The sequence below is a fragment of the Octopus bimaculoides genome, chromosome 12, assembly GCF_046866305.1.
Source record: "Octopus bimaculoides isolate indiv1 chromosome 12, ASM4686630v1, whole genome shotgun sequence".
Taxonomy (NCBI): domain Eukaryota; kingdom Metazoa; phylum Mollusca; class Cephalopoda; order Octopoda; family Octopodidae; genus Octopus; species Octopus bimaculoides.
The window spans coordinates 48,271,416-48,298,351 of NC_142939.1; the positions used below are offsets into that span (position 1 = coordinate 48,271,416).

The following is a 26,936-nucleotide window of genomic DNA, read 5'->3' on the forward strand; positions in this document are numbered from 1 at the left end:
TGGTTGACGGAACTTTTTTTCTCCTATTGTCTAACATTTATAAATAATAAGATAACACAAAAAAAAGATCACATTAATGAATTTATTTTGCCAATGAAATCAACGCAAATAGCAAATTCAACTAATGAAAATATTTAGATCTTATTAGATCTCCTTAATGAAATGTATCCTTCTCAGTTAAAAAGGTTAAGTGTGTTCACTATATATATTGGGCGTATGTATATATATATATATATATATATATATATATATATATATATATATATATATATATATATATATATATATATATATATATATATATATATATGTATATATATATATGTATGTATCTATATATATATATATATATACACATATATATGTATCTATATATATCTACATACACACACACATCTCTCTCTCTCTCTCTCTCTTTGTATGTATATATATGTATTATTCCTCTATTGGCATAATATCGAGGTCTCTTTCTTTTGTTGTCCTTCCTGTCATATATATATATATATATATATAATATATATATATATATATATATATATATATATATATATATATATATATATATATATATATATATAGTTAAAACTTACTGTATAAAGGTTAACGCGTGCGTTCTGTTGTGATACAAACAATATATGAGTATATGCATATATATGTACATGTATGTACATACCTTCATCTACATGTACATATAGATACATAACTGGGTATATGACGTGGCAGAAGAACATGGACAAAATGATAAACAAGGTACAACAAACTAGCAAGCCACATAGAAACATCTCCTTCATCAGCTGCCAGCATTAAAACACCGGTGTTTCGAAGAATAAGGCAGTACGCATCGTTGAAATGGTTCTTCCCACGAAGACAAATTTAATTATTTTCGTGGAGGGTAGTGGCGGACGGAAAACGAGAGAGGAAAACGAAACGGTGAATGAACAAACAAGCAAAAAGGCTGTACTGTTTCGTTTTCGTGTCTCGTTTTCCGTCCGCCACTACCCTCCACGAAAATAATTTAATTTGTGTTCGTGGGAAGAACCATTTCAACGATGCGTACTGCCTTATTCTTCGAAACGACGGTGTTTTAATGGTGGCAGCTGATGAAGGAGATGTTTCTATGTGGCTTGCTAGTTTGTTGTACCTTGTTTTATCATTTTGTCCATGTTCTTTTGCCACGTCATGTACCCAGTTATGTATCTGTATGTACATGTAGATGAAGGTATGTACATACATGTACATATATATGCATCTACTCATATATTGTTTGTATCACAGCAGAACGCACGCGTTAACCTTTATACAGTAAGTTTTAACTATTTTTCTAACGCGACTCTCTCTATCTCTATATCCATCTCCCCCTCTCATTCTTCCCTCTACTGTTCTTCGCCTCTACCTGTCACTGCTCTCTCTCTCTCTCTCTCTCTCTCTCTCTCTCTCTCTCTCTCTTGTTACTCGTCCTTCGCCTCTCACCGTTACTACTACTATATATCTCTCTTTCTCTCTACCTCTCGTTGCTCACATTTATTCTACTTCCTCCCCTTCTTTTCCTTCTGCTACTCTTACTCTCTCTCTTTACACAGCCTTGGTCACGTGTTTCCGGCTGCTATTTCTTTTCGTTCTTGGACTCCCCAAGCTCGCACGTACTTCTTTGCCCCTCCTGTTCGTGCTTCACAGCGTTCAATACATACACACTTCACGTCTGGCTGTACAGCCTTTTTGCTTGTTTGTTCATTCACCGTTTCGTTTTCCTGTCTCGTTTTCCACTACCCTCCACGAAAATAATTTAATTTGTGTTCTTGGGAAGAACCATTTCAACGATGCGTACTGCCTTAATTCTTCGAAACGCCCGTGTTTTAATGGTGGCAGCTGATGAAGGAGATGTTTCTATGTGGCTTGCTTGTTTGTTGTACCTTGTTTATCATTTTGTCCATGTTCTTTTGCCACGTCATGTACCCAGTTATGTATCTATATGTACATGTACATATATATGCATATACTCATATATTGTTTATATATATATATGAATGTATATATGTATATATATTTATATATATACATATATTATTTAAAAGAGTTCCAACTCTGTCTGTTTTTATGTTTTATTTATATTCTTATAAAATTAATGTGGGATATAGAATATGGAATATATAATATAAATGGTAAAATGAAATGAAGTATTGAACGTCTTATTGAATATATGAAATATTGAGTATTAAAGATATAAAGGCCAGTATACTTTCTTGCTTTATAGCAGTCATCAAGGTCCCTAATATATACATATACATATGTATGTATGCATGTATATATGTATGTATGTATGTATGTATGTAGAAAGAGAGAGGTGGTGGGGGAAATTCGACGCATCTACTACATAGCTTTATATATATATATCACAGCCGCGGTACTGTGTGGACTGGATTTCGTGTTGACACCCTCTGATATCAAATCAAGTGCTATGCAAATTACGAGAGTATTACATATAATGTGTATATATAAACAGACTGGCTGCGTGTGTCTCTGGAAGTAGTCAAATATGAGACCCCAATAAGAACTGAAAATCATTTAAGCTGTTCATTTTTCTTTTCAATCTAAAAAGAGACAAATAAAGTTTGTATGTCTACGTAAATTTGTGAGTGTGTGCGCGCTTACACGGAGACCTTGAAAGTATATAGATCCTCATCGTTTTATACATATATATATGTATGTGTATATATATGGATAAAATAAAAATAGCAAAGCTAAAACAAAACAGTATATAACCAAGGCAAATACGATGCAGCGAAAGCAGACGATAAAATTAAGATACCTGAAATATGTTTATTGAACACCACCTCTAAGAGCCCAAGATGTTTGACAACACAAGAAACGGATGTTACGCCGTACAGGTTTTTTTATTCAAATAGAAGAAAACAAAGTTTAAGAGTTATTCCCCTGTAGAGGGGAGACCATCAAGAAACAAATATGATAATAAACTGACTACCAAAGGTAAGTAACTTTCTCAGCTATCATTTTCCACCGACAAGAGCGTGCTAAAATGGACGTTTTCATTTGGATTAGGCTCACCAATCTCACACTTTTCTCTCCACTCACATTTCATTCTTCATGTAAAATTTGAAGAGATGTCGAGCTTGGCCGAATAGTAAGATGCTTTCTCTCCTTTCAGTTGCGCTCACTACAAACATTTCTTTCGCCATAACCACTTGACAAAGGAAATCTTGTCTCACCGAAAAGTAGAGCGAGAAATATTCGCGAGAGATTCGATCATCAACTGGATCCGTCCAACCCCAGGCAAAACCTGTTCGTCAAAATTCCACTAATCGGAAATGCTTTCTCGTTGAATGGGTGCATACAGCAAGGCTTCGCTGATTTATGCGATCTCCAATAATTTCACTGGTCGCATGGAATACTTTCTTTCGATTTTGGTACCTGCGAAACTGTCCCTCTGGACTGCAGCGTCGATTGCATGTCTTGCTGCTGGTGTTGTTTCGAGATTACTGTTCTTGTTGTTCTCGTTGTTCTCGTTGTTGTTGTTGTTGTTGTTTGGTGGGCTGAATGTTTTCATGTAAGCTTTTATCTCTACATGTCAGCTTTGACTCTCTCTCTCTCCCTCAACCTCTCCCTCTCTCTCCCTCAACCTCTATCTCTGTATCTCTCACTCTCTCTCTCTCTCTCTATCTCTCTCCCTCTCTCTCTGTCTCTCTCATTCTCTCTCACTCTCTCTCTATCCCTCTCTCTCCCTTTCTTTATCTCTCTCTCTTTCTATTTTTGTCTCTGTCTATGTCCTTCTCTCTCTCTCTAGCTCTATCTCTGTCTCTCTCATTCTCTCTCTCTCCCTCTCTCTCCCTTTCTCTCTCTCTCTCTCTCTCTCTCTATTTCTGTCTCTGTCTATGTCCCTCTCTCTCTCTCTCTCTCTCTCTCTCTCTCTCTCTCTCTCTCTCTCTCTCTCTCTCTAGCTCATTCTCTATCTCTATCTCTCTCGCTCATTCTCTATCTCTCTATATCTCTGTCTCTCTCATTCTCTATCTCTCATTCTCTCTCTCACTCGCTCTATCGCTGTCTCTCCCTTTTTCTCTCTCTCTCATTCTGTCTCTCTCTCATTCTGTCTCTCTCTCATTCTCTCTCTCTCGCTCTATCTCTTTCTCTCTCATTCTCTCTCTTTCTCTCTCTTTCTCTCTCTCTCTCTCTCCCTCACACATTCTCTCTAGCACTATCTGTCTCTACCTCTCTTTCTCTTTCTCTCTCTCTCATTCTCTCTCTCTATCTTTCTCCCTCTCTCGCTCTATCTCTGTCTCTCTCATTCTCTCTCTCGCTCTGTCACTCTCTGTCTCTGTCTCTCTCTCTAGCTCTATCTCTGTCTCTCTCCCTATCTCTTTCTCTCTAGCTCTATCTCCGTCTCTCTCATTCCCTCTATCTCTCTCTATCTCTCTCTATCTATCTCCCTCTCTCTCTCTTACACTCTATCACGGTCTCTCTCATTCTCTCTCTCTCTCTCGCTCTATCATTGTCTCTGTCATTCTCTCTCTCTGTCTCTCTCTCACTCTATCTCTGTCTCTCTCTCTCATTCTCTTTCTCAATCTCTCTCTCCCCCTCTCTCTCTCTCTAGCTCTATCTCTGTCTTTCTCCGTCCCTCTCTCTCTTTCTCTATCTCTGTCTCTCTCATTCTCTCTCTCTCTAACTGTCTCTCCCTCTGTCTCTCTCTCATTCTCTCTCTCTCTATCTGTCTCTCTCTACATCTCTCTCTCTCGCTCTATCTCTGTCTCTCATTTTCTCTCTCTCTCATTTTCTCTCTCTCTCTCTCCCTCCCGCTAGCTCTATCTCTGTTACTCTCATTTTCTCTTTCTCTCTCGCTCTATCTCTGTCTCTGTCTCTCTCTCTCTCTCTCTCTTTCTCTTTCTCTCTCTAGCTCTCTCACTCTTTCTCTCTCTCTCGCTCTATCTCTGTCTCTGTCTCTCTCTGTCTCTGTCTCTCTTTCTCTTTCTCTCTCTAGCTCTCTCACTCATTCTCTCTCTCTCGCTCTATCTCTGTCGCTCTCATTCTCTCTCTCTCTATCTCTGTCTCTCTGTCTCTCATTCTCTTCCTCTCATTCTCTCTTTCTCTCTCTATATCTGTCTCACTCTCTCTCTCTCTCTCTCTCCCTCCCACGCTATATCTCTGTCTCTCTCATTCTCCGTCTCACTCTCTCTTCCTCGCTTTTTCTCTGTCTCTCTCATTCTCTCTCTCTCTCTCTCTCTCTCTACCTATCTCTGTCTCTCATTCTCTCTCACTCTCACTCTCTCTCTCTCTGTCTCTCTTTCTCTTTCTCTCTCGCTCTATCTTTCTCATTCTCTCTCTCTGTCTCTCTCATTCTCCGTCTCTCTCTCTCTCTCTCTAACTGTCTCTCTCTCTATCTGTGTCTCTCTCTCTATCTCTGTCTCTCTCTCATTCTCTCTCTCTCTATCTGCTCTCTCTCTCTCTCTATCTCATTCTCTCTCTCTCTAGATCTATCTCTTTCTCTCTCTCTCCCTCACACATTCTCTCTAGCTCTATCTCTGTCTCTCCCTCTCTCTCTCTGTATCTTTCTCTCGCTCTCGCTCTGTCTCTGTCTCTCTCATTCTCTCTCTCGCTCTGTCGCTCTCTGTCTCTCATATACTCTCTCTCTAGTTCTATCTCTATCTCTATCTCTCTCTGTCTCTCTGTCTCTCATTCTCTCTCTCTCTTTCTGTCTCTCTATATCTCTCTCCCCCTCCCTCTCTCGCTCTCTCATTCTCTCTCTCTCATTCTCTCTCACTCTCTCTCTCACTCTCTCTCACTCCATCTCTTTCTCTCTCACTCTATCTCTGTTTCTCTCATTCGCGCTCTCTCTCTCTCTCTCTCTCTCTCTCTCTCTCCTACGCTATATCTCTGTCTCTCTCATTCTCTCTATCTCTCCCTCGCTATATCTCTGTCTCTCTCATTCTCCCTCTCGCTCTCTATCCGTCTCTGTCCCTCTCTCTCCCTCTCTCATCCTCCCTCTCTCCCTCATTCTCACTCTCTCTCTCTCGCTCTATCATTCTCTCTCTTTCTCTCTCTCTCTCTCACTTTCTCTCTAGCTCTATCTCTGTCTCTCTCATTCTCTCTCTCTCTCTCTAACTGTCTCTCTTTCTCTCTCTCTATATCTCTGTCTCTCACTCTCTCATTCTCTCACTCTCTTTCTTTCTGTCTCTCTTTCTGTCTCTCTTTCTGTCTCTCTATATCTCTCTCCCTCTCTCTCTCTCGCTCTCTCATTCTCTCTCTCTCATTCTCTCTCTCACTCTCTCTCTCACTCCATCTCTTTCTCTCTCTCTCTCTCTAGCTCTACCTCTGTCTCTCTCATTCTCTCTCTCTCTCTCACTCGTATTCCCTCTCTCTCTCTCTCCCACGCTATATCTCTGTCTCTCTCTATCTCTCTCTCTCTCCTTCGCTATATCTCTGTCTCTCTCATTCTCCCTCTCGCTCTGTCTCTCATATACTCTCTCTCTAGCTCTATCTCTGTCTCTTCCTATCTCTCTCTCTCTGTTTCTTTCTATATATCTCTCTTTCTCTCATTCTCTCTCTCTCATTCTCTCTCACTCTCTCTCTCACTCCATCTCTTTCTCTCTCTCTCTCTAGCTCTACCTCTGTCTCTCTCATTCTCTCTCTCTCTCTCTCTCTCCCACGCTATATCTCTGTCTCTCTCATTCTCTCTCTCTCTCCCTCGCTATATCTCGGTCTCTCTCATTCTCCCTCTCGCTCTGTCTCTCTCTGTCTCTCATATACTCTCTCTCTAGCTCTATCTCTGTCGCTCTCTTTCACTCTGTTTCTTTCTCTCTCTCTCTCATTCCCTCTCTCTCTCTCTATCTCCCTCTATCTATCTCCCTCTCTATCTCTGTTACTCTCTATCTCGGTCCCACTCTCTCTCTCTAACTCTCTCTATCTCATTCTCTCTCCCTCTCTCTATCTCTCTCTATCTATCTCTGTCTCTCTCATTCTCTCTCTCTCCATCTCTGTCTGTCTCATTCTCTCTCTCACTCTAGCTCTATCTCTGTCTCTCTCATTCTCTCGCTCTCTCTCACTCGCACTCCCTCTCTCTCTCTCCCACGATATGTCTCTGTCTCTCTCTATATCTCTCTCTCTCTCCTTCGCTATATCTCTGTCTCTCTTCATTCTCCCTCTCGCTCTGTCTCTCATATACTCTCTCTCTAGCTCTATCTCTGTCTCTCTCCCTATCTCTTTCTCTCTCTTTCTTTCTCTCTCTCTCTCCCTCTCTCTCTAGCTCTATCTCTGTCTCTCTCCCTATCTCTCTCTCTCTGTTTCTTTCTATCTATCTCTCATTCTCTCACTCTCCCTCGCTATATCTCTGTCTCTCTCATTCTCTCTCTCTCTCTCTATCTATCTATCTCTATCTCTCTCATTCTCTCTCTCTCTCCATCTCTGTCTCTCTCACTCTAGCTCTATCTCTGTCTCACTCATTCTTTCTTTCTCTCATTCTCTCTCTCTCACTCTCTCTCACTCTCCCTCTCTCCCTCTCTCCCTTTCTCTCTCTCTCGCTCTATCTATGTCTCTCTCATTCTCTCTCTCTCATTCTCTCTCTCTCGATCTATCTCTTTCTCTCTCATTCTCTCTCTCTCTCTCTCCCTCACACATTCTCTCTAGCACTATCTGTCTCTCCCTCTCTTTTTCTGTCTCTCTTTCTGTCTCTCTATATCTCTCTCTCTCATTCTTTCTCACTCTCGCTCTCTCTCTCTCACTCTATCTCTGTCTCTCTCATTCGCTGTCTCTCTCTCTCTCTCTCCCTCGCTATATCACTGTCTCTCTCATTCTCCCTCTCGCTCTCTATCTCTGTCTCTGTCCCTCTCTCTCCATCTCTCATCCTCCCTCTCTCCCTCATTCTCACTCTCTCTCTCGCTCTATCATTCTCTCTCTTTCTCTCTCTCTCTCTCACTTTCTCTCTAGCTCTATCTCTGCCTCTCTCATTCTCTCTCTCTAACTGTCTCTCTTTCTCTCTCTCTCTATCTCTGTCTCTCACTCTCTCATTCATTCTCTGTCTCTCTTTCTGTCTCTCTATATCTCTCTCCCTCTCTCTCTCTCGCTCTCTCATTCTCTCTCACTCTCTCTCTCACTCTCTCTCTCACTCCATCTCTTTCTCTCTCTCTCACTTTCTAGCTCTACCTCTGTCTCTCTCATTCTCTCGCTCTCTCTCACTCGCACTCCCTCTCTCTCTCTCTCCCACGCTATATCTCTGTCTCTCTCTATCTCTCTCTCTCTATCTCTCTCTCTCTGTCTCCTTCGCTATATCTCTCTCTCTCTCATTCTCCCTCTCGCTCTGTCTCTCATATACTCTCTCTCTAGCTCTATCTGTGTCTCTCTCCCTATCCCTTTCTCTCTGTTTCTCTCTCTCCCTCTCTCTCTAGCTCTATCTCTGTCTCTCTCCCTATTTCTCTCTCTCTGTTTCTTTCTATCTATCTCTCTTTCTCTCATTCTCTCTCTCTCATTCTCTCTCACTCTCTCTCTCACTCCATCTCTTTCTCTCTCTTTCTCTCTCTAGCTCTACCTCTGTCTCTCTCATTCTCTCTCTCTCTCTCCCACGCTATATCTCTGTCTCTCTCATTCTCCCTCTCGCTCTGTCTCTCTTTGTCTCTCATATACTCTCATTCTTTCTCTCTCTCATTCCCTCTCTCTCTCTCTATCTCCCTCTCTCTATCTCCCTCTCTATCTCTGTTACTCTCTATCTCGGTCCCTTTCATTCTCTCTCTCTCTCTCTCTCTCTCTCTCTAACTCTCTCGACCTTTGTCTCTCTCTCATTCTCTCTCTCTCTCTCTCTATCTATCTCTGTCTCTCTCATTCTCTCTCTCTCTCCATCTCTGTCTCTCTCATTCTCACTCTCACTCTAGCTCTGTCTCTCTCATTCTCTCTCTCTCATTCTGTCTCTCTCTCATCCTCTCTTTCTCGCTCTATCTCTTTCTCTCACATTCTCTCCCTTTCTCTCTCTCTCTCTCTCTCCCTCACACATTCTCTCTAGCACTATCTGTCTCTCTCTCTCTCTTTTTCTGTCTCTCTTTCTGTCTCTCTATATCTCTCTCCCCCTCCCTCTCTCGTTCTCTCATTCTCTCTCTCTCATTCTTCTCTCACTCTCGCTCTCTCTCTCTCTCACTCTATCTCTGTCTCTCTCATTCGCTGTCTCTCTCTCTCTCTCTCTCCCTCGCTATATCTCTGTCTCTCTCATTCTCCCTCTCGCTCTCTATCTCTGTCTCTGTCCCTCTCTCTCCCTCTCTCATCCTCCCTCTCTCCCTCATTCTCACTCTCTCTCTCGCTCTATCATTCTCTCTCTTTCTCTCTCTCTCTCTCTCTCACTTTCTCTCTAGCTCTATCTCTGCCTCTCTCATTCTCTCGCTCTCTCTCTCTAACTGTCTCTCTTCCTCTCTCTCTCTATCTCTGTCTCTCACTCTCTCATTCTCTCACTCTCTCTCTTTCTGTCTCTTTATATATCTCTCCTTCTCTCTCTCTCGCTCTCTCATTCTCTCTCTCATTCTCTCTCACTCTCTTTCTCTCTCTCTCCCACGCTATATCTCTGTCTCTCTCTATCGCTCTCTCTCTCCTTCGCTATATCTCTGTCTCTCTCATTCTCCCTCTCGCTCTGTCTCTCATATACTCTCTCTCTAGCTCTCTCTCTGTCTCTCTCCCTATCTCTCTCTCTGTCTCTTTCTATCTATCTCTCTCTCTCTCTCTATCTCTCTCCCTCGCTATATCTCTGTCTCTCTCATTCTCTCTCTCTCTCTCTCTCTATCTCTCCCTGTCTCTCTCATTCTCTCTCTCTCCATCTCTGTCTCTCTCTCACTCTCTCTCTCACTCTCTCTCTCACTCCATCTCTTTCTCTCTCTCTCACTTTCTAGCTCTACCTCTGTCTCTCTCATTCTCTCGCTCTTTCTCACTCGCACTCCCACGCTATATCTCTGTCTCTCTCTATCTCTCTCTCTCTATCTCTTTCTCTCTCTCCTTCGCTATATCTCTGTCTCTCTCATTCTCCCTCTCGCTCTGTCTCTCATATACTCTCTCTCTAGCTCTATCTGTGTCTCTCTCCCTATCCCTTTCTCTCTGTTTCTTTCTCTCTCTCTCTCTCGCTCTCTCTCTAGCTCTATCTCTGTCTCTCTCCCTATCTCTCTCTCTCTGTTTCTTTCTATCTATCTCTCTTTCTCTCATTCTCTCTCTCTCATTCTCTCTCACTCTCTCTCTCACTCCATCTCTTTCTCTCTCTTTCTCTCTCTTTCTCTCTCTAGCTCTACCTCTGTCTCTCTCATTCTCTCTCTCTCTCTCTCCCACGCTATATCTCTGTCTCTCTCATTCTCCCTCTCGCTCTGTCTCTCTTTGTCTCTCATATACTCTCTCTCTAGCTCTAGCTCTGTCGCTCTCCCTATCTCTTTCTCTCTGTTTCTTTCTTTCTCTCTCTCATTCCCTCTCTCTCTCTCTATCTCCCTCTATCTATCTCCCTCTCTATCTCTGTTACTCTCTATCTCGGTCCCTTTCATTCTCTCTCTTTCTCTCTCTAACTCTCTCGACCTTTGTCTCTCTCATTCTCTCTCTCTCTCTATCTATCTATCTCTGTCTCTCTCATTCTCTCTCTCTCTCCATCTCTGTCTCTCTCATTCTCTCTCTCACTCTATCTCTATCTCTGTCTCTCTCATTCTTTCTTTCTCTCATTCTCTCTCTCTCACTCTCTCTCACTCTCCCTCTCTCCCTCTCACCCTTTCTCTCTCTCTCGCTCTATCTCTGTCTCTCTCATTCTCTCTCTCTCATTCTCTCTCTCTCATTCTGTCTCTCTCTCATCCTCTCTCTCTCGCTCTATCTCTTTCTCTCTCATTCTCTCCCTTTCTCTCTCTCTCTCTCTCCCTCACACATTCTCTCTAGCACTATCTGTCTCTCTCTCTCTCTTTTTCTGTCTCTCTATATCTCTCTCCCCCTCCCTCTCTCGCTCTCTCATTCTCTCTCTCTCATTCTCTCTCACTCTCGCTCTCTCTCTCTCTCACTCTATCTCTGTCTCTCTCATTCGCTGTCTCTCTCTCTCTCTCTCTCCCTCGCTATATCTCTGTCTCTCTCATTCTCCCTCTCGCTCTCTATCTCTGTCTCTGTCCCTCTCTCTCCCTCTCTCATCCTCCCTCTCTCCCTCATTCTCACTCTCTCTCTCGCTCTATCATTCTCTCTCTTTCTCTCTCTCTCTCTCACTTTCTCTCTAGCTCTATCTCTGCCTCTCTCATTCTCTCGCTCTCTCTCTCTAACTGTCTCTCTTCCTCTCTCTCTCTATCTCTGTCTCTCACTCTCTCATTCTCTCACTCTCTCTCTTTCTGTCTCTTTATATATCTCTCCTTCTCTCTCCCACGCTATATTTCTGTCTCTCTCTATCGCTCTCTCTCTCCTTCGCTATATCTCTGTCTCTCTCATTCTCCCTCTCGCTCTGTCTCTCATATACTCTCTCTCTAGCTCTCTCTCTCTGTCTCTCTCCCTATCTCTCTCTCTGTCTCTTTCTATCTAACTCTCTCTCTATATATCTCTCTCCCTCGCTATATCTCTGTCTCTCTCATTCTCTCTCTCTCTCTCTCTATCTATCTCTGTCTCTCTCATTCTCTCTCTCTCTCCATCTCTGTCTCTCTCTCACTCTCTCTCTCACTCTCTCTCTCACTCCATCTCTTTCTCTCTCTCTCACTTTCTAGCTCTACCTCTGTCTCTCTCATTCTCTCGCTCTTTCTCACTCGCACTCCCTCTCTCTCTCTCTCCCACGCTATATCTCTGTCTCTCTCTATCTCTCTCTCTCTATCTCTCTCTCTCTCTCCTTCGCTATATCTCTGTCTCTCTCATTCTCCCTCTCGCTCTGTCTCTCATATACTCTCTCTCTAGCTCTATCTGTGTCTCTCTCCCTATCCCTTTCTCTCTGTTTCTTTCTCTCTCTCTCTCTCCCTCTCTCTCTAGCTCTATCTCTGTCTCTCTCCCTATCTCTCTCTCTCTCCCTCTCTCTCTAGCTCTATCTCTGTCTCTCTCCCTATCTCTCTCTCTCTGTTTCTTTCTATCTATCTCTCTTTCTCTCATTCTCTCTCTCTCATTCTCTCTCACTCTCTCTCTCACTCCATCTCTTTCTGTCTCTTTCTCTCTCTAGCTCTACCTCTGTCTCTCTCATTCTCTCTCTCTCTCTCTCCCACGCTATATCTCTGTCTCTCTCATTCTCCCTCTCGCTCTGTCTCTCTTTGTCTCTCATATACTCTCTCTCTAGCTCTAGCTCTGTCGCTCTCCCTATCTCTTTCTCTCTGTTTCTTTCTTTCTCTCTCTCATTCCCTCTCTCTCTCTCTATCTCCCTCTATCTATCTCCCTCTCTATCTCTGTTACTCTCTATCTCGGTCCCTTTCATTCTCTCTCTCTCTAACTCTCTCGACCTTTGTCTCTCTCATTCTCTCGTTCTCTCTCTCTAACTGTCTCTCTTCCTCTCTCTCTCTCTATCTCTGTCTCTCACTCTCTCATTCTCTCACTCTCTCTCTTTCTGTCTCTTTATATATCTCTCCTTCTCTCTCTCTCGCTCTCTCATTCTCTCTCTCATTCTCTCTCACTCTCTTTCTCTCTCTCTCCCACGCTATATCTCTGACTCTCTCTATCTCTCTCTCTCTCCTTCGCTATATCTCTGTCTCTCTCATTCTCCCTCTCGCTCTGTCTCTCATATACTCTCTCTCTAGCTCTATCTCTGTCTCTCTCCCTATCTCTTTCTCTCTGTTTCTTTCTCTCTCTCTCTCTCTCTCTGTCTCTCTCCCTATCTCTCTCTCCCTGTCTCTTTCTATCTGTCTATCTCTCTCTCTCTATCTCTCTCCCTCGCTATATCTCTGTCTCTCTCATTCTCTCTCTCTCTCTCTAGCTCTATATCTGTCTCTCTCCCTATCTCTTTCTCTCTGTTTCTTTCTCTCTCTCTCTCCCTCTCTCTCTAGCTCTATCTCTGTCTCTCTCCCTATCTCTCTCTCTCTGTTTCTTTGTATCTATCTCTCTTTCTCTCATTCTCTCTCTCTCATTCTCTCTCACTCTCTCTCTCACTCCATCTCTTTCTCTCTCTTTCTCTCTCTAGCTCTACCTCTGTCTCTCTCTTTCTCTCTCTCTCTCTCACTTTCTCTCTAGCTCTATCTCTGCCTCTCTCATTCTCTCTCTCTCTCTAACTGTCTCTCTTTCTCTCTCTCTCTATCTCTTTCTCTCACTTTCTCATTCTCTCACTCTCTCTCTTTCTGTCTCTCTATATCTCTCTCCCTCTCTCTCTCTCGCTCTCTCATTCTCTCTCTCTCATTCTCTCTCACTCTCTTTCTCTCTCTCTCTAGCTCTACCTCTGTCTCTCTCATTCTCTCTCTCTCTCTCCCACGCTATATCTTTGTCTCTCTCTATCTCTCTCTCTCTCTTTCGCTATATCTCTGTCTCTCTCATTCTCCCTCTCGCTCTGTCTCTCATATACTCTCTCTCTAGCTCTATCTCTGTCTCTCTCCCTATCTCTTTCTCTCTGTTTCTTTCTCTCTCTCTCTCTCTCTCTCTCTCTGTCTAGCTCTATCTCTGTCTCTCTCCCTATCTCTCTCTCTCTGTCTCTTTCTATCTATCTCTCATTCTCTCTCTCTCCCTCGCTATATCTCTGTCTCTTTCATTCTCTCTCTCTCTATCTATCTATCTCTGTCTCTCTCATTCTCTCTCTCTCTCCATCTCTGTCTCTCTCATTCTCTCTCTCACTCTCGCTCTATCTCTGTCTCTCTCATTCTTTCTTTCTCTCATTCTCTCTCTCACTCTCTCTCACTCTCCCTCTCTCCCTCTCTCCCTTTCTCTCTCTCTCGCTCTATCTCTGTCTCTCTCATTCTCTCTCTTTCTCTCTCTCTCTCTCTCCCTAACACATTCTCTCTAGCACTATCTGTCTCTCTCTCTCTTTTTCTGTCTCTCTCTAACTCTCTCTAACTTTGTCTCTCTCATTCTCTCTCTCTATCTCTCTCTCTCTCTCTCTAGCTCTATCTCTGCCTCTCTCCGTCCCCCCCTCTCTATCTCTCTCTCATTCTCTCTCTCTCTCTCTGTCTCTCTCATTCTCTCTCTCACTCTAGCTCTATCTCAGTCTCTCTCATTCTTTCATTCTCTCTCTCACTCTCTCTCTCTCCCTCTCTCTCTTTCTCTCTCTCCTCCTCTCTCTCTCTCTCTCGCTCTATCTCTGTCTCTCTCATACTCTCTCTGTCTCTCTCTCTCTAACTGTCTGTCTTTCTCTCTGTCTCTCTCTCTCTATCTCTGTCTCTCTCTCTTTTTCTGTCTCTCTATATCTCTCTTTCTCGCTCTCTCATTCTCTCTCTCATTCTCTCTCACTCTCTCTAACTGTCTCTCTTTCTCTCTGTCTCTCTCTCTATCTCTGTAACACTCTCCCTCATTCTCTCTCTCTTTCTGTCTCTCTTTCTGTCTCTTTATATCTCTGTCTCTCTCGCTCTCTCATTCTCTCTCTCTCTAACTGTCTCTCTTTCTCTCTGTCTCTCTCTGTCTTTCTCTCTCATTCTCTCTTTCTCTCTTTCTGTCTCTCTATATCTCTCTCCCTCTTTCTCTCTCGCTCTCTCATTCTCTCTCTCTTTCATTCTCTCTCATTCTCTCACTCACTCTCTCTCACTCCATCTCTTTCTCTCTCTCACTCTATCTCTGTCTCTCTCATTCGCTCTCTTTCTCTCTCTCTCTCTCTCACGCTATATCTCTGTCTCACTCATTCTCTCTCTCTCTCCCTCGCTATCTCTCTGTCTCTCTCATTCTCCCTCTCGCTCTCTATCTCTGTCTCTCATATACTCTCTCTCTAGCTCTATCTCTGTCTCTCTCCCTATCTCTTTCTCTCTGTTTCTTTCTCTCTCTCTCTCATTCCCTCTCTCTCTCTCTATCTCCCTCTATCTATCTCCCTCTCTATCTCTGTTACTCTCTATCTCGGTCCCTTTCATTCTCTCTCTCTCTCTCTCTCTCTCTAGCTCTATCTCTCCGTCTCTCCGTCTCTCCCTCTCTATCTCTGTCTCTCTCATTCTCTCTCTCCCTCCATCTCTGTCTCTCTCATTCTCTCTCTCTCTCTCTAACTGTCTCTCTTTCTCTCTCTCTCTCTCTATCTCTATCTCTCTCTGTCTCTCTATCTCTTTCTGTCTCTCTTTCTGTCTCTCTATATCTCTCTCCCTCTCTCTCACTCGCTCTCTCATTCTCTCTCTCTCATTCTCTCTCTCTCATTCTCTCTCTCTCATTCTCTCTCTCTCTCTCTCTCTCTCTCTCTCTCTCTCACTCCATCTCTTTCTCTCTCTCTCTCTCTCACTCTATCTCTCTCTCTCTGTCTCTCTCTCCCTCTCTCCTACGCTATATCTCTGTCTCTCTCATTCTCTCTCTCTCTCTCTCTCTCCTACGCTATATCTCTGTCTCTCTCATTCTCTCTCTCTCTCCCTCGCTATATCTTTGTCTCTCTCATTCTCCCTCTCGCTCTCTATCTCTGTCTCTGTCCCTCTCTCTCTCTCTCGCTCTATCATTCTCTCTCTTTCTCTCTCTCTCTCACACTTTCTCTCTAGCTCTATCTCTGTCTCTCCCTCTCTCTCTCGGTCTCTCTCTATCTCTCTCATTCTCTCTCCCTCTCTCTGTCTCCCACTCTTTCTCTCTCTGTCTCTCCATCCTTCTCTCCCTCTCTCCTTCTCTGTATCTCTCATTTTCTCTTTCTCTCTCTTTCTCTCTTTCTATCTCTGTCTTTCTCTCTCTATCTCTGTCTCTTTCATTCTCTCTCTCTCTCTAGCTCTATCTCTGTCTCTCTTATTCTCTCTCCCTCTCTCTGTCTCCAACTCTTTCTCACTCTGTCTCTCCATCTTTCTCTCCCTCTCTCCCTCTCTGTCTCTCTCCCTCCCTCTCGCTCTATCTCTGTCTCTCTCTCTCTTTCTCTTTCTCTCTGTCTCTCTCTCCCTATCTCATTTTCTCTCTCTCTCTCTCTCTCTAGCTCTCTCTCTCGCTCTATCTCTGTCGCTCTCATTCTCTCTTTCTGTCTCTATCTCTGTCTCCCTCTCTCTCTCTCTCTATCTCTGTCTCTCTCATTCTCTCTCTCTCTTTTCTCTATCTCTGTCTCTTTCTTTCTCGCTCTATCTCTGTCTCTCTCATTCTCTCTCTCTCTCTATCTCCCTCTCTATCTCTGTTACTCTCTATCTCGGTCCATTCCATTCACTATCTCTAACTCTCTCCCTCTCTCTATCTATCTATGTCTCTCTCATTCTCTCTATCTCTCTCCATCTGTGTCTCTCTCATTCTCTCTCTCACTCTAGCTCTATCTCTGTCTCTCTCATTCTTTCTTTCTCTCATTCTCTCTCCCTCTCTCCCTTTCTCTCTCTCTCCTCCTCCCTCTCTCTTTCTCGCTCTACCTCTGTCTCTCTCATTCGCTCTCTCTCTCTCTCTCTCTCTCTCTCTCTCTCTCTCTCTCTCCCACGCTATATCTCTGTCTCTCTCTCTCTCCCTCGCTATATCTCTGTCTCTTTCATTCTCCCTCTCGCTCTCTATCTCTGTCTCTGTCTCTGTCCCTCTCTCTCTCTCATCCTCCCTCTCTCCCTCATTCTCACTCTCTCTCTCCCTCATTCTCACTCTCTCTCTCTCTCTCGCTCTATCATTCTCTCTCTTTCTCTCTCTCTCTCACACTTTCTCTCTAGCTCCAGCTCTGTCTCTCCCTCTCTCTGTCTCCCACTCTCTCTCTCCCTCTCTGTCTCTCTCATTCTCTCTCTACCTCCCTCTCGCTCAATCTCTGTCTCTCTTCCCCTCCCTCTCGCTCTATCTCTGTCTCTCTCTCTCTTTCTCTTTCTCTCTGTCTCTCTCTCCCTATCTCATTTTCTCTCTGTCTCTCTAGCTCTCTCTCGCTCTATCTCTGTCGCTCTCATTCTCTCTCTATCTCTCTCTCCCTCGCTATATCTCTGTCTCTCTCATTCTCTTCCTCTCATTCTCTCTCTATCTCTGTCTCTCTCTCTCTCTCCCTCGCTATATCTATGTCTCTCTCACTCGATCTCTCTCTCTCTCGCTCTATCTCTGTCTCTCTCTCTCTTTCTCTTTCTCTCTCCCTATCTCATTTTCTCTCTCTCTCTCGCTCTATCTCTGTCTCTCTCATTCTCTCTCTATCTCACTCTCCCTCACTATATCTCTGTCTCTCTCATTCTCTTCCTCTCATTCTCTCTCTGTCTCTCTCTCTCCCTCGCTATATCTCTGTCTCTCTGACTCGATCTCCTTCTCTCTCTCGCTCTATCTCTGTCTCTCTCATTCTCTCTCTCTCTCTCTCTCTCTCCATCTCCGTCTCTCTCTCTCTCTGTCCCTCCATCTCTGTCTCTCTGTCTCTCTGTCTCTCTCATTCTCTGTCTCTCTCTCTCTCTCCCTCTCTCTCTCTCTATCTCTGTCTCTCTCATTCTCTCTCTCTTTTCTCTATCTCTGTCTCTTTCTTTCTCGCTCTATCTCTGTCTCTCTCATTCCCTCCCCCTCTCTCTATCTCCTTCTATCTATCTCCCTCTCTATCTCTGTTACTCTCTATCTCGGTCCATTTCATTCTCTCTCTCTAACTCTCTCTCTAACTCTCTCTATCTTTGTCTCTCTCATTCTCTCTCTCTCTCCATCTGTGTCTCTCTCATTCTCTCTCTCACTCTAGCTCTAGCTCTGTCTCTCTCATTCTTTCTTTCTCTCATTCTCTCTCCCTCTCTCCCTTTCTCTCTCTCTCCTCCTCCCTCTCTCTCCTCCTCCCTCTCTCTTTCTCGCTCTACCTCTGTCTCTCTCATTCTCTCTCTCTCTAACTGTCTCTCTTTCTCTCTCTCTCTCTCTCTCTCATTCTCTCTCTCTCTTTCTGTCTCTCTTTCTGTCTCTCTCTCTCTCGCTCTCTCATTCTCTCTCTCACACTCCATCTCTTTCTCTATCTCTCTCTCACTCTATCTCTCTCTCTCTCTCTCCCACGCTATATCTCTGTCTCTCTCTCTCTCCCTCGCTATATCTCTGTCTCTGTCTCTGTCCCTCTCTCTCTCTCATCCTCCCTCTCTCCCTCATTCTCACTCTCTCTCTCTCTCGCTCTATCATTCTCTCTCTTTCTCTCTCTCTCTCACACTTTCTCTCTAGCTCTATCTCTGTCTCTCCCTCTCTCTCTCTGTCTCTCTTATTCTCTCTCCCTCTCTCTGTCTCCCACTCTTTCTCTCCCTCTCTGTCTCTCTCATTCTCTCTCTCCCTCCCTCTCGCTCTATCTCTGTCTCTCTCTCCCTGCTCTCGCTCTATCTCTCTCTCTCTCTTTCTCTTTCTCTCTGTCTCTCTCTCCCTATCTCATTTTCTCTCTCTCTCTCTAGCTCTCTCTCGCTCTATCTCTGTCGCTCTCATTCTCTCTATATCTCTCTCTCCCTCGCTATATCTCTGTCTCTCTCACTCGATCTCTCTCTCTCTCGCTCTATCTCTGTCTCTCTCTCTTTCTCTTTCTCTCTGTCTCTTTGTCCCTATCTCATTTTCTCTCTCTCTCTCGCTCTATCTCTGTCTCTCTCATTCTCTTCCTCTCATTCTCTCTCTATCTCTGTCTCTCTCTCTCTCTCTCCCTCGCTATATCTCTGTCTCTCTTACTCGATCTCTCTCTCTCTCTCGCTCTATCTCTGTCTCTCTCATTCTCTCTCTCTCTCTCCATCTCTGTCTCTCTGTCCCTCCATCTCTCTCTCTCCCTCTCTCTCTCTCTCTATCTCTGTCTCTCTCATTCTGTCTCTCTCATTCTCTCTCCCTCCCCCTCTCTCTCTCTTTTCTCTATCTCTGTCTCTTTCTTTCTCGCTCTATCTCTGTCTCTCTCATTCTCTCTCTCGCTCTATCTCTCTCGCTCTATCTCTGTCTCTCTCATTCTCTCTCTCGCTCTATCTCTCTCGCTCTATCTCTGTCTCTCTCATTCTCTCGCTCGCTCTATCTCTCTCTCTCTCACTCCCTCTCTTTCTCTCTCTCTCTCTCTCTCTCTCTCCCATGAGCATGTGGTCAGGTATGCGCCACTGCAGCATCATCAATGCTTTTTTCACTACGACAGTCATCTCGCTGATATGAAACTCTTCTTAAATATCAGCGCACCCTTTCATATACCGTTCCCCAGTCTATGGCACGCGTCCTTCGGACAGAGTATCTCCCATCTCATTTTTCCAGTTACCTACGGAGCTCCCACTTACCTTTTTTTTTATTTTGTTGAAAACCGAAAAGTGTCATCTTCCTCCCAGCTCTTTACCGCTCAAGCATGGAAGCACAATTTTTTGTGAGATAACTTTTATTTTTCTTTGTCTCGTCTCCATTCAAGATACTCCTTTAACATAGTTTTTGTGGAGGATGGAATTTTGCTGCTACTGTTGGTGTTACTGCTGCTGCTGGTGGTGGTGGTGACCATTATTTCTGTTTATACTTTTTTTTTGTACATTCAAATAAATGTTTCCAAAACTAATTTTGTGTTTTCTATTACGCAGTTTTACGTGTTTAAGCTTCAACATTTGTTTGCTTGATTGTTCTACGGTCTGTTTATTTTTAATTGTTATCTCGTTGTTTTTGTTGTTTTCTTAATAATTTCGGTGGGAGGGTGGCTTAATCCTTTTTACTTTAACTCATGGCTACTTTGCAACTCATGAAAATATTGCAAATAGCTATTTGTTGAATATATAAACAATTAAAATATTCACAGACATGCTTTTCTTCTACTCCCGGTAACAGAGTAAACTTTCAAACAAGAAAAAAATACTATTTTCTGTATGAGAAACTGGTTGCCTTTTCCTTTTTTTTTTGAGAGCTCTGATGCAGACTTCCGTTCGATTCAACAATATAGAAAGTAAAAGAATACGTTGAAAGGAGAAAGGTAAGTTGCAGCATAGCATAGGATGACTGCCATAAGGTTTTCGACAAAGTTTCCCTAAGCAATGATTCTAGAAACATTACACATGAGTAAAGTTGCACACGTGGATTTTACAAAGATTAGTTATGAGTAAAGTTGCGAACATTAAGAATTATACGAACATTAATCATGCGTAAAGCTGTACAGATAGATTCTAGAAACATTAGTCAGGAGTAATGTCGCATATATATATATATATATATATATATATATATATATATATATATATATATATAGGGAGAATTCACGAAAAAAAACAACAGACGAAGACAGGTGGTGTAAACAACAAATGGATGTATTAGTTTAACGCTCAGGAATAGAGAAAGTCTTTGATGTTTCGAGCCTACGCTCTTCAACTGAAAGGAACACAGAAAGAAATAAGGAGAGAAACAAGGAGAAAAAAAACATAAATGTAAAGGAGAGAAACAAGGAGAAAAAATATAAATGTAAAGGAGAGAAACAAGGAGAAAAAATATAAATGTAGTGGTCAGCGATCTAAACAGATATATAATAAACACGTCTTGATAAAATTAAGTAGAGTGGTAGGTGTTTATTTAAATTTGAGTCGCTACTCAGAGTTCAGGATCATGAAGTGGTTTGCATTATCAATTTTTGAGTCTTCCTTATATACACATCGATTATATATGTTTGCGACGCGCTGAAAAGAACTTGGCGGTAATTAATCGCTTTGTATATGAGAATGCAATGATATGTGAAAAGGAAAGGCATTTGTAAAAGTTACTGTAGAATAAATAGATCAGCAGATTTCGGCTAATCTCCTCATATTCTGATAAGATTTTCTGAAGAAGATTTCTAAGAAAAATGCATAAAGAAATTCTTTAAGATATTCCTATGAAATACTTCGTATTGAACCCATGAATGCATAAATATGTGACTATAAGAGATTACAGACAAATGAGTTGCTTTAATGATTTGTGATAAAATGCTTTTATCTCTGGATGCAGCTTATGATTACTGATATAATCATAGATATTATTTTTGTAAGTTGAGAAAGTACTTACTATTCTACTGAATTCTCAGTACCATAGGAGAAGAATTTCTTTGACGGAGATTGCCCGTCTTGTGTGTGTGTGTATTTGTATGTTATTTTGTGTGTATGTATGTATGTATGTATGCATATATGTATGTATGTATGTATTATGTGTGTATGTATGTATGTATGTATGTATGTATACATGCATGTATATATATATATATATATATATATATATATATATATAGACAGGTAGACAGACAGACAGACACATAGATAGATAGATAGATAGATAGATAGATAGATAGATAGATAGATATGTATACATGAATGGATATGTGTATGTATGTTGATAAGCCTGTGGTTAGTGTGTAAATGTGCGTGCATATTTCTGTTCATTTTCAGACCGGTACGAAAACTGGCATTACTGTTTGTATTGTTCTTTCTTTATGTCCCGTAACTTAGCAATTCGACAAATAGAATCTACAAAATCAGTAGCAGAGCGAAACAAGTACTGGATTCAATATGTTCGACTTTGAATCACGAAGATGGTGCCCCACAACGGCCGCATCCCAATGACAGATTCTAGTCAACTGTCACGGTAAACTAGGTCACTTTTATAAAACGAACGACTGCAAGACAGCGTTTTCCACTAGAGATTGCCTGGAGACCATAAATTTCTCTCGAAATAAATTAACAGCAATTAAAACGCTTGCAATGGCTTGGTAAGTTATCTCAATGACAAAACAACTTCATGATGTAAACTGTAGATGGCTCTCTTCTCCTCTTCTCCGATTACATAGTCTAGATATCACAGGAGATATCATAGTAATGGAAAGGTGTCCAATATGTTGCTTGACAGATTTAGTGATAATAGCTTTCTGAAACGAAAATAAAATGGCCTTAATTAACAATGAATAAATGTAGAACAAATTAAAACTAATGCAGGGCACTGTTATAAAATTAATGTTGCATTAAAAGTTGTTTTGGGTTCTTTTTCAAGCAAATATACAAGGCATCGAATTTAAAACAGGGTGAATTAGTTGTTAACATTTAAACAAGTACATTGCTAGAAATAAGAGTCGACACAACTTTTAGACAAGCGGAAACGCTAGTCAAATGACTGACAGGGGAGACAACCTCTCTACAGCAAGAGAAACGGAGCCAAATCATCGATGATTTCGGTGTTTGATTAATCCTCACCCGATTGCCGAGGGTTAAAAACTAACTCGCCTTGTCAGTCTATGGAAATTACCGAAGGAATGAGAGGCTGATTTCGTAAATGGTAAAATTGAAAATAATTAGACAAGTGCTTCCCAGTGACTAAGAGTTGTTCTGACTCTTATTTCTAGCAATACGGGTACTGACTAGCACCCTTAGTCACCCTAGTGACGTATATATATATATATATATATATATATATATATATATATATATATGCATACATACACACACATACATACGATATGGTAAAAAAAATTTCCGGACTTACTCTGTAGCGCGCCAAGAGATGGCAGCACACGGTTGCGTGCTCAGTGAGAGCTAGCAGTGACCTTCATGCGGCAGTGTGTCGAGTGACATTGCTGTGTTTATTTCGCAAGTTGTGACATTTTTGTTTTTGCGATCACGTGTATGCTGTAGTCTGGAAGACTATGAACGATCTGGAAGACCTGGCATGAGAGTCATCACCAAGGAATGTGGTATTGCGCATCGAGAATTCATCTCCCAGGGCCAGACCGTCAAGGGAGAGATCTACTACGTTGTTTTGAAGCGTTTAAGGGAGGATATTCGGGGAAAGCGACCAGATCTGTGAGGAGCGCAAAGAAGTGGATTATTCCCCGAGGTCTCGTCACTCGTGAGCTTCTCACCAAAAACATGGTACCACTTCTGCACCCACCCTTTTCGCCAGATTTAGTACTTGCCGACTTCCATCTATTTTCCAAGATAAAAATGCAGCTCAAAGGTCAGTGATTTAACACAGTTCTCGAGATCCAGAGCGAATCGCAGATCCTCGACTCGCTTACGAAAAAATAACTTCCAGACCGGATTCAAAAAGTGGTAACAACGCTAGAACCGGTGTATTAAAACTTAGCTAAATAAGTCGTTTTTTTTATTAAACATAACAAATCCTGGAACCTTTTGATAACACCACGTGTGGGGTGGGTAGGGGTATCCCCTCCATATTTTTATGAGGTCATAGACCAACAGGATTCTGGGACCTTGTGATACGCCATAACGCTAAACATTTTATGGACGAGAAACCTAAGGTAATCCCATACACCGGCCTTCCCCATTCATTTTTTATTTTTATAGGCGCAGGAGTGGCTGTGTGGTAAGTAGGCTGCTTACCAACTACATGGTCCCGGGTTCAGTCTCACTGTGTGGCACCTTGGGCAAGTGTCTTCTACTATAGCATCGGGCCGACCAAAGCCTTGTGAGTGGATTTGGTAGACGGAAACTGAAAGAAGCCCGTCGTATATATGTATATATATCTATATATGTGTGTGTGTGTGTGTGGGAGTTTGTGTGTCTGTGTTTGTCCCCCTAGCATTGCTTGACAATGTTTATGTCCCCGTCAATTAGCGGTTCGGCAAAAGACACCGATAGAATAAGTACTAGGCTTATAAAGAATAATTCCCGGGGTCGATTTGCTCGACTAAAGGCGGTGCTCCAGCATGGCCACAGTCAAATGACTGAAACAAGTAAAAGAGTAAAAGAGTATACTGCTTTACATCTTAGAGTGTGCTTCTTTCGGATTTATGTTTTTACAAACGATCCTACGTATACATATATATGTAAATATACATATCCACACACATACAAGCTACATTTTAATACTACATATACATAGGCGTGGGCTTGGCTGTGTGCTTCCCAACCACATGGTTCCGGGTTCGTATCCAATTTTTGCCGAAGCGCTACGTTACGTGAACGTGCAGGGCCCTAACCAAGATCAGTAGATTAAATGTAGGCAGGAACTTCACTGCGGACTAACTAGTGAGCTGGTCGACAGAAAAAGGGTCTTCCAATAAGGCGGGAAAGGAAACTGAGACGTTGATTAGTCGGTCGTATTCGCCCTCACAGTGTGTAGCTGAATGCAGCTTAACAAGGCTACAGACGTAAACAAATCAAATTCGACGCTAATACTTGAACAGAATTAATTTCATCAACTCTAATGGGATTTGAACACGGAGTATATATATATATATAACAATAAAGCGTCAGGGGTGGTTTCCCTACTGATTCCACGATGAACTGACAAAATAATTGCTTCATTTATATACGGATAACTTTGGAATTAAATTTTTCAAGGGGAATAACTCTATAAACTAATTTTGTAAGGGAGATAACTCTCAATTGATTTTTATTGATATTTCATTTGCCAGGTTATTTGTTTTTATCATTTATCGCACGCGTGTTTCAGTCCTTGGACGACGGCCATGCTGTGTCGCAGACGTGAAAGGTTTAGTCAAGCAAATCGACACAAGTGCTTATTTGTTAAAGCTGGTACTAATTCTATCATTCAATATTTTGCCGACCCGCTAGGTTACGCGGACATAAACGAACCAATACTGAATGTCAAACTGACTTGGGGGACAAGCACACGTATAAAGACACACACACACACACGCATGTATGTTTTTATATATTTATAGCGTGGCTGTGTGGTAAGGGGCTCGCTTTCTAACAACATGGTTCCGGGTTCAGTCCCTCTGCATGGCACCTTGGGCTAATGTCTTCTGCTATAGCCTCGGGCCGATCAAAGCCTTGCGAGTGGATTTGGTATAGACGCGCAGACACCAACAGAAAGAAAGAAAGAAAGAAAGAAAGAACGAAAGAAAGAGAATTCTACAGTTAAAACGTAAAGTAAATTCAGGTAAAACGAGGTAACTTTTGAACAGTATTAAAGAGTTATCTCCCATAAATTTTACGCTATTAATAAGGAATATGGATGCGAAAGTCTATTCGCAACGCACATATACACTCATAAATGCATACATAGATACATGTAAATATGCACACACACACACACATACATACACAAGGTGACACAAAAGTAGGTCAATTATCTCTTTCGCATTCATATATAAAGAAAACAATTAGGCGCAGGAGTGGCTGTGTGGTAAGTAGTTTGCTTACCAACCACATGGTTCCGGGTTCAATCCCACTTGGGCAAGTGTCTTCTACTATAGCCTCGGGCCGACCAAAGTCTTGTGACTGGATTTGGTAGACGAAAACTGAAAGAAGTCCGTCGTATATATGTATATGTATGTATATGTATGTGTGAGTGTTTGTGTGTCTGTGTTTGTCCCCACACCATCGCTTGACAACCGATGCTGGTGTGTTTAGGTCCCCGTAACTTAGCGGTTCGGCAAAAAAAAGACCGATAAAATAAGTACTAGGCTTACAAAGAATAATTCCTGGGGTCGATTTTCTCGACTAAAGGTGGTGCTCCAGCATGGCCGCAGTCAAACGACTGAAACAAGTAAAAGAGTAAAAGAAATACAAACTGAAAAGGGAGCTTGACGAAATTAGTTAAATTATCATAGAATAATGGGTTCATATTGTTTTTTTTTATAATGAAGATCCAAATTTTTTCTTTTTCTTTTTGTTTTGTTTTGTTTGTTTGTTGTTTTACAAGTATTGTAAAATGCGAGGCATGGCAAACAATTTCAATCAAGTGCAACGAAAACAAATATATAAGCACATGTATTTGCAGGTAAGCATGTTTAATAAGACGTTTGCATTCCAGTCTCATGGTTTCAGGTTCAGTCCCACTGCATAGCACACGGGACAGGTGTCTGCTACCATAGCTCCAGACTGAGGATAGTTACGTCCTCAAAATGAAACTATCGCTCCTTGTCGAGTACGTAACTCTCTTCGGTCCCTGCTCTGGGACTGAAATCGGAACCAAGTTATCGTGAAGCATGGTCTAGTGGTTAGGATAGTTAGCGTGGTCTAGTGGTTAGGATAGTTAGCGTGGTCTAGTGGTTAGGATAGTTAGCGTGGTCTAGTGGTTAGGATAGTTAGCGTGGTCTAGTGGTTAGGATAGTTAGCGTGGTCTAGTGGTTAGGATAGTTAGCGTGGTCTAGTGGTTAGGATAGTTAGCGTGGTCTAGTGGTTAGGATAGTTAGCGTGGTCTAGTGGTTAGGATAGTTAGCGTGGTCTAGTGGTTAGGATAGTTAGCGTGGTCTAGTGGTTAGGATAGTTAGCGTGGTCTAGTGGTTAGGATAGTTAGCGTGGTCTAGTGGTTAGGATAGTTAGCGTGGTCTAGTGGTTAGGATAGTTAGCGTGGTCTAGTGGTTAGGATAGTTAGCGTGGTCTAGTGGTTAGGATAGTTAGCGTGGTCTAGTGGTTAGGATAGTTAGCGTGGTCTAGTGGTTAGGATAGTTAGCGTGGTCTAGTGGTTAGGATAGTTAGCGTGGTCTAGTGGTTAGGATAGTTAGCGTGGTCTAGTGGTTAGGATAGTTAGCGTGGTCTAGTGGTTAGGATAGTTAGCGTGGTCTAGTGGTTAGGATAGTTAGCGTGGTCTAGTGGTTAGGATAGTTAGCGTGGTCTAGTGGTTAGGATAGTTGGCGTGGTCTAGTGGTTAGGATAGTTGGCGTGGTCTAGTGGTTAGGATAGTTAGCGTGGTCTAGTGATTAGGATAGTTAGCGTGGTCTAGTGGTTAGGATAGTTAGCGTGGTCTAGTGGTTAGGATAGTTGGCGTGGTCTAGTGATTAGGATAGTTAGCGTGGTCTAGTGGTTAGGATAGTTAGCGTGGTCTAGTGATTAGGATAGTTAGCGTGGTCTAGTGATTAGGATAGTTAGCGTGGTCTAGTGGTTAGGATAGTTGGCGTGGTCTAGTGGTTAGGATAGTTAGCGTGGTCTAGTGGTTAGGATAGTTGGCGTGGTCTAGTGATTAGGATAGTTAGCGTGGTCTAGTGATTAGGATAGTTAGCGTGGTCTAGTGATTAGGATAGTTAGCGTGGTCTAGTGCTTAGGATAGTTAGCGTGGTCTAGTGCTTAGGATAGTTAGCGTGGTCTAGTGATTAGGATAGTTAGCGTGGTCTAGTGATTAGGATAGTTAGCGGGGTCTAGTGATTAGGATAG

At 42.5% G+C, this 26,936-nt stretch overlaps 1 protein-coding gene across 6 annotated transcripts in view; it reads right to left on the reverse strand.

The window, feature by feature from the left end:
• Window positions 1–20,374: 20,374 nt before the first annotated feature.
• The window catches only part of LOC106879854 (zwei Ig domain protein zig-8), a 550,351-nt gene continuing 543,789 nt past the window's right edge, over window positions 20,375–26,936 (reverse strand). For all 6 annotated transcript variants that reach the window (XR_016243846.1, XR_016243844.1, XR_016243843.1 and 3 more), the window contains one exon: window positions 20,375–21,724. Coding sequence is in view for 2 of the 6 variants with exons in the window: in XM_089361027.1 (XP_089217153.1) it covers window positions 21,708–21,724 (17 nt within the window). In the remaining 4 variants the exon portion in view is untranslated. The remainder of the gene's footprint in view (window positions 21,725–26,936) is intronic.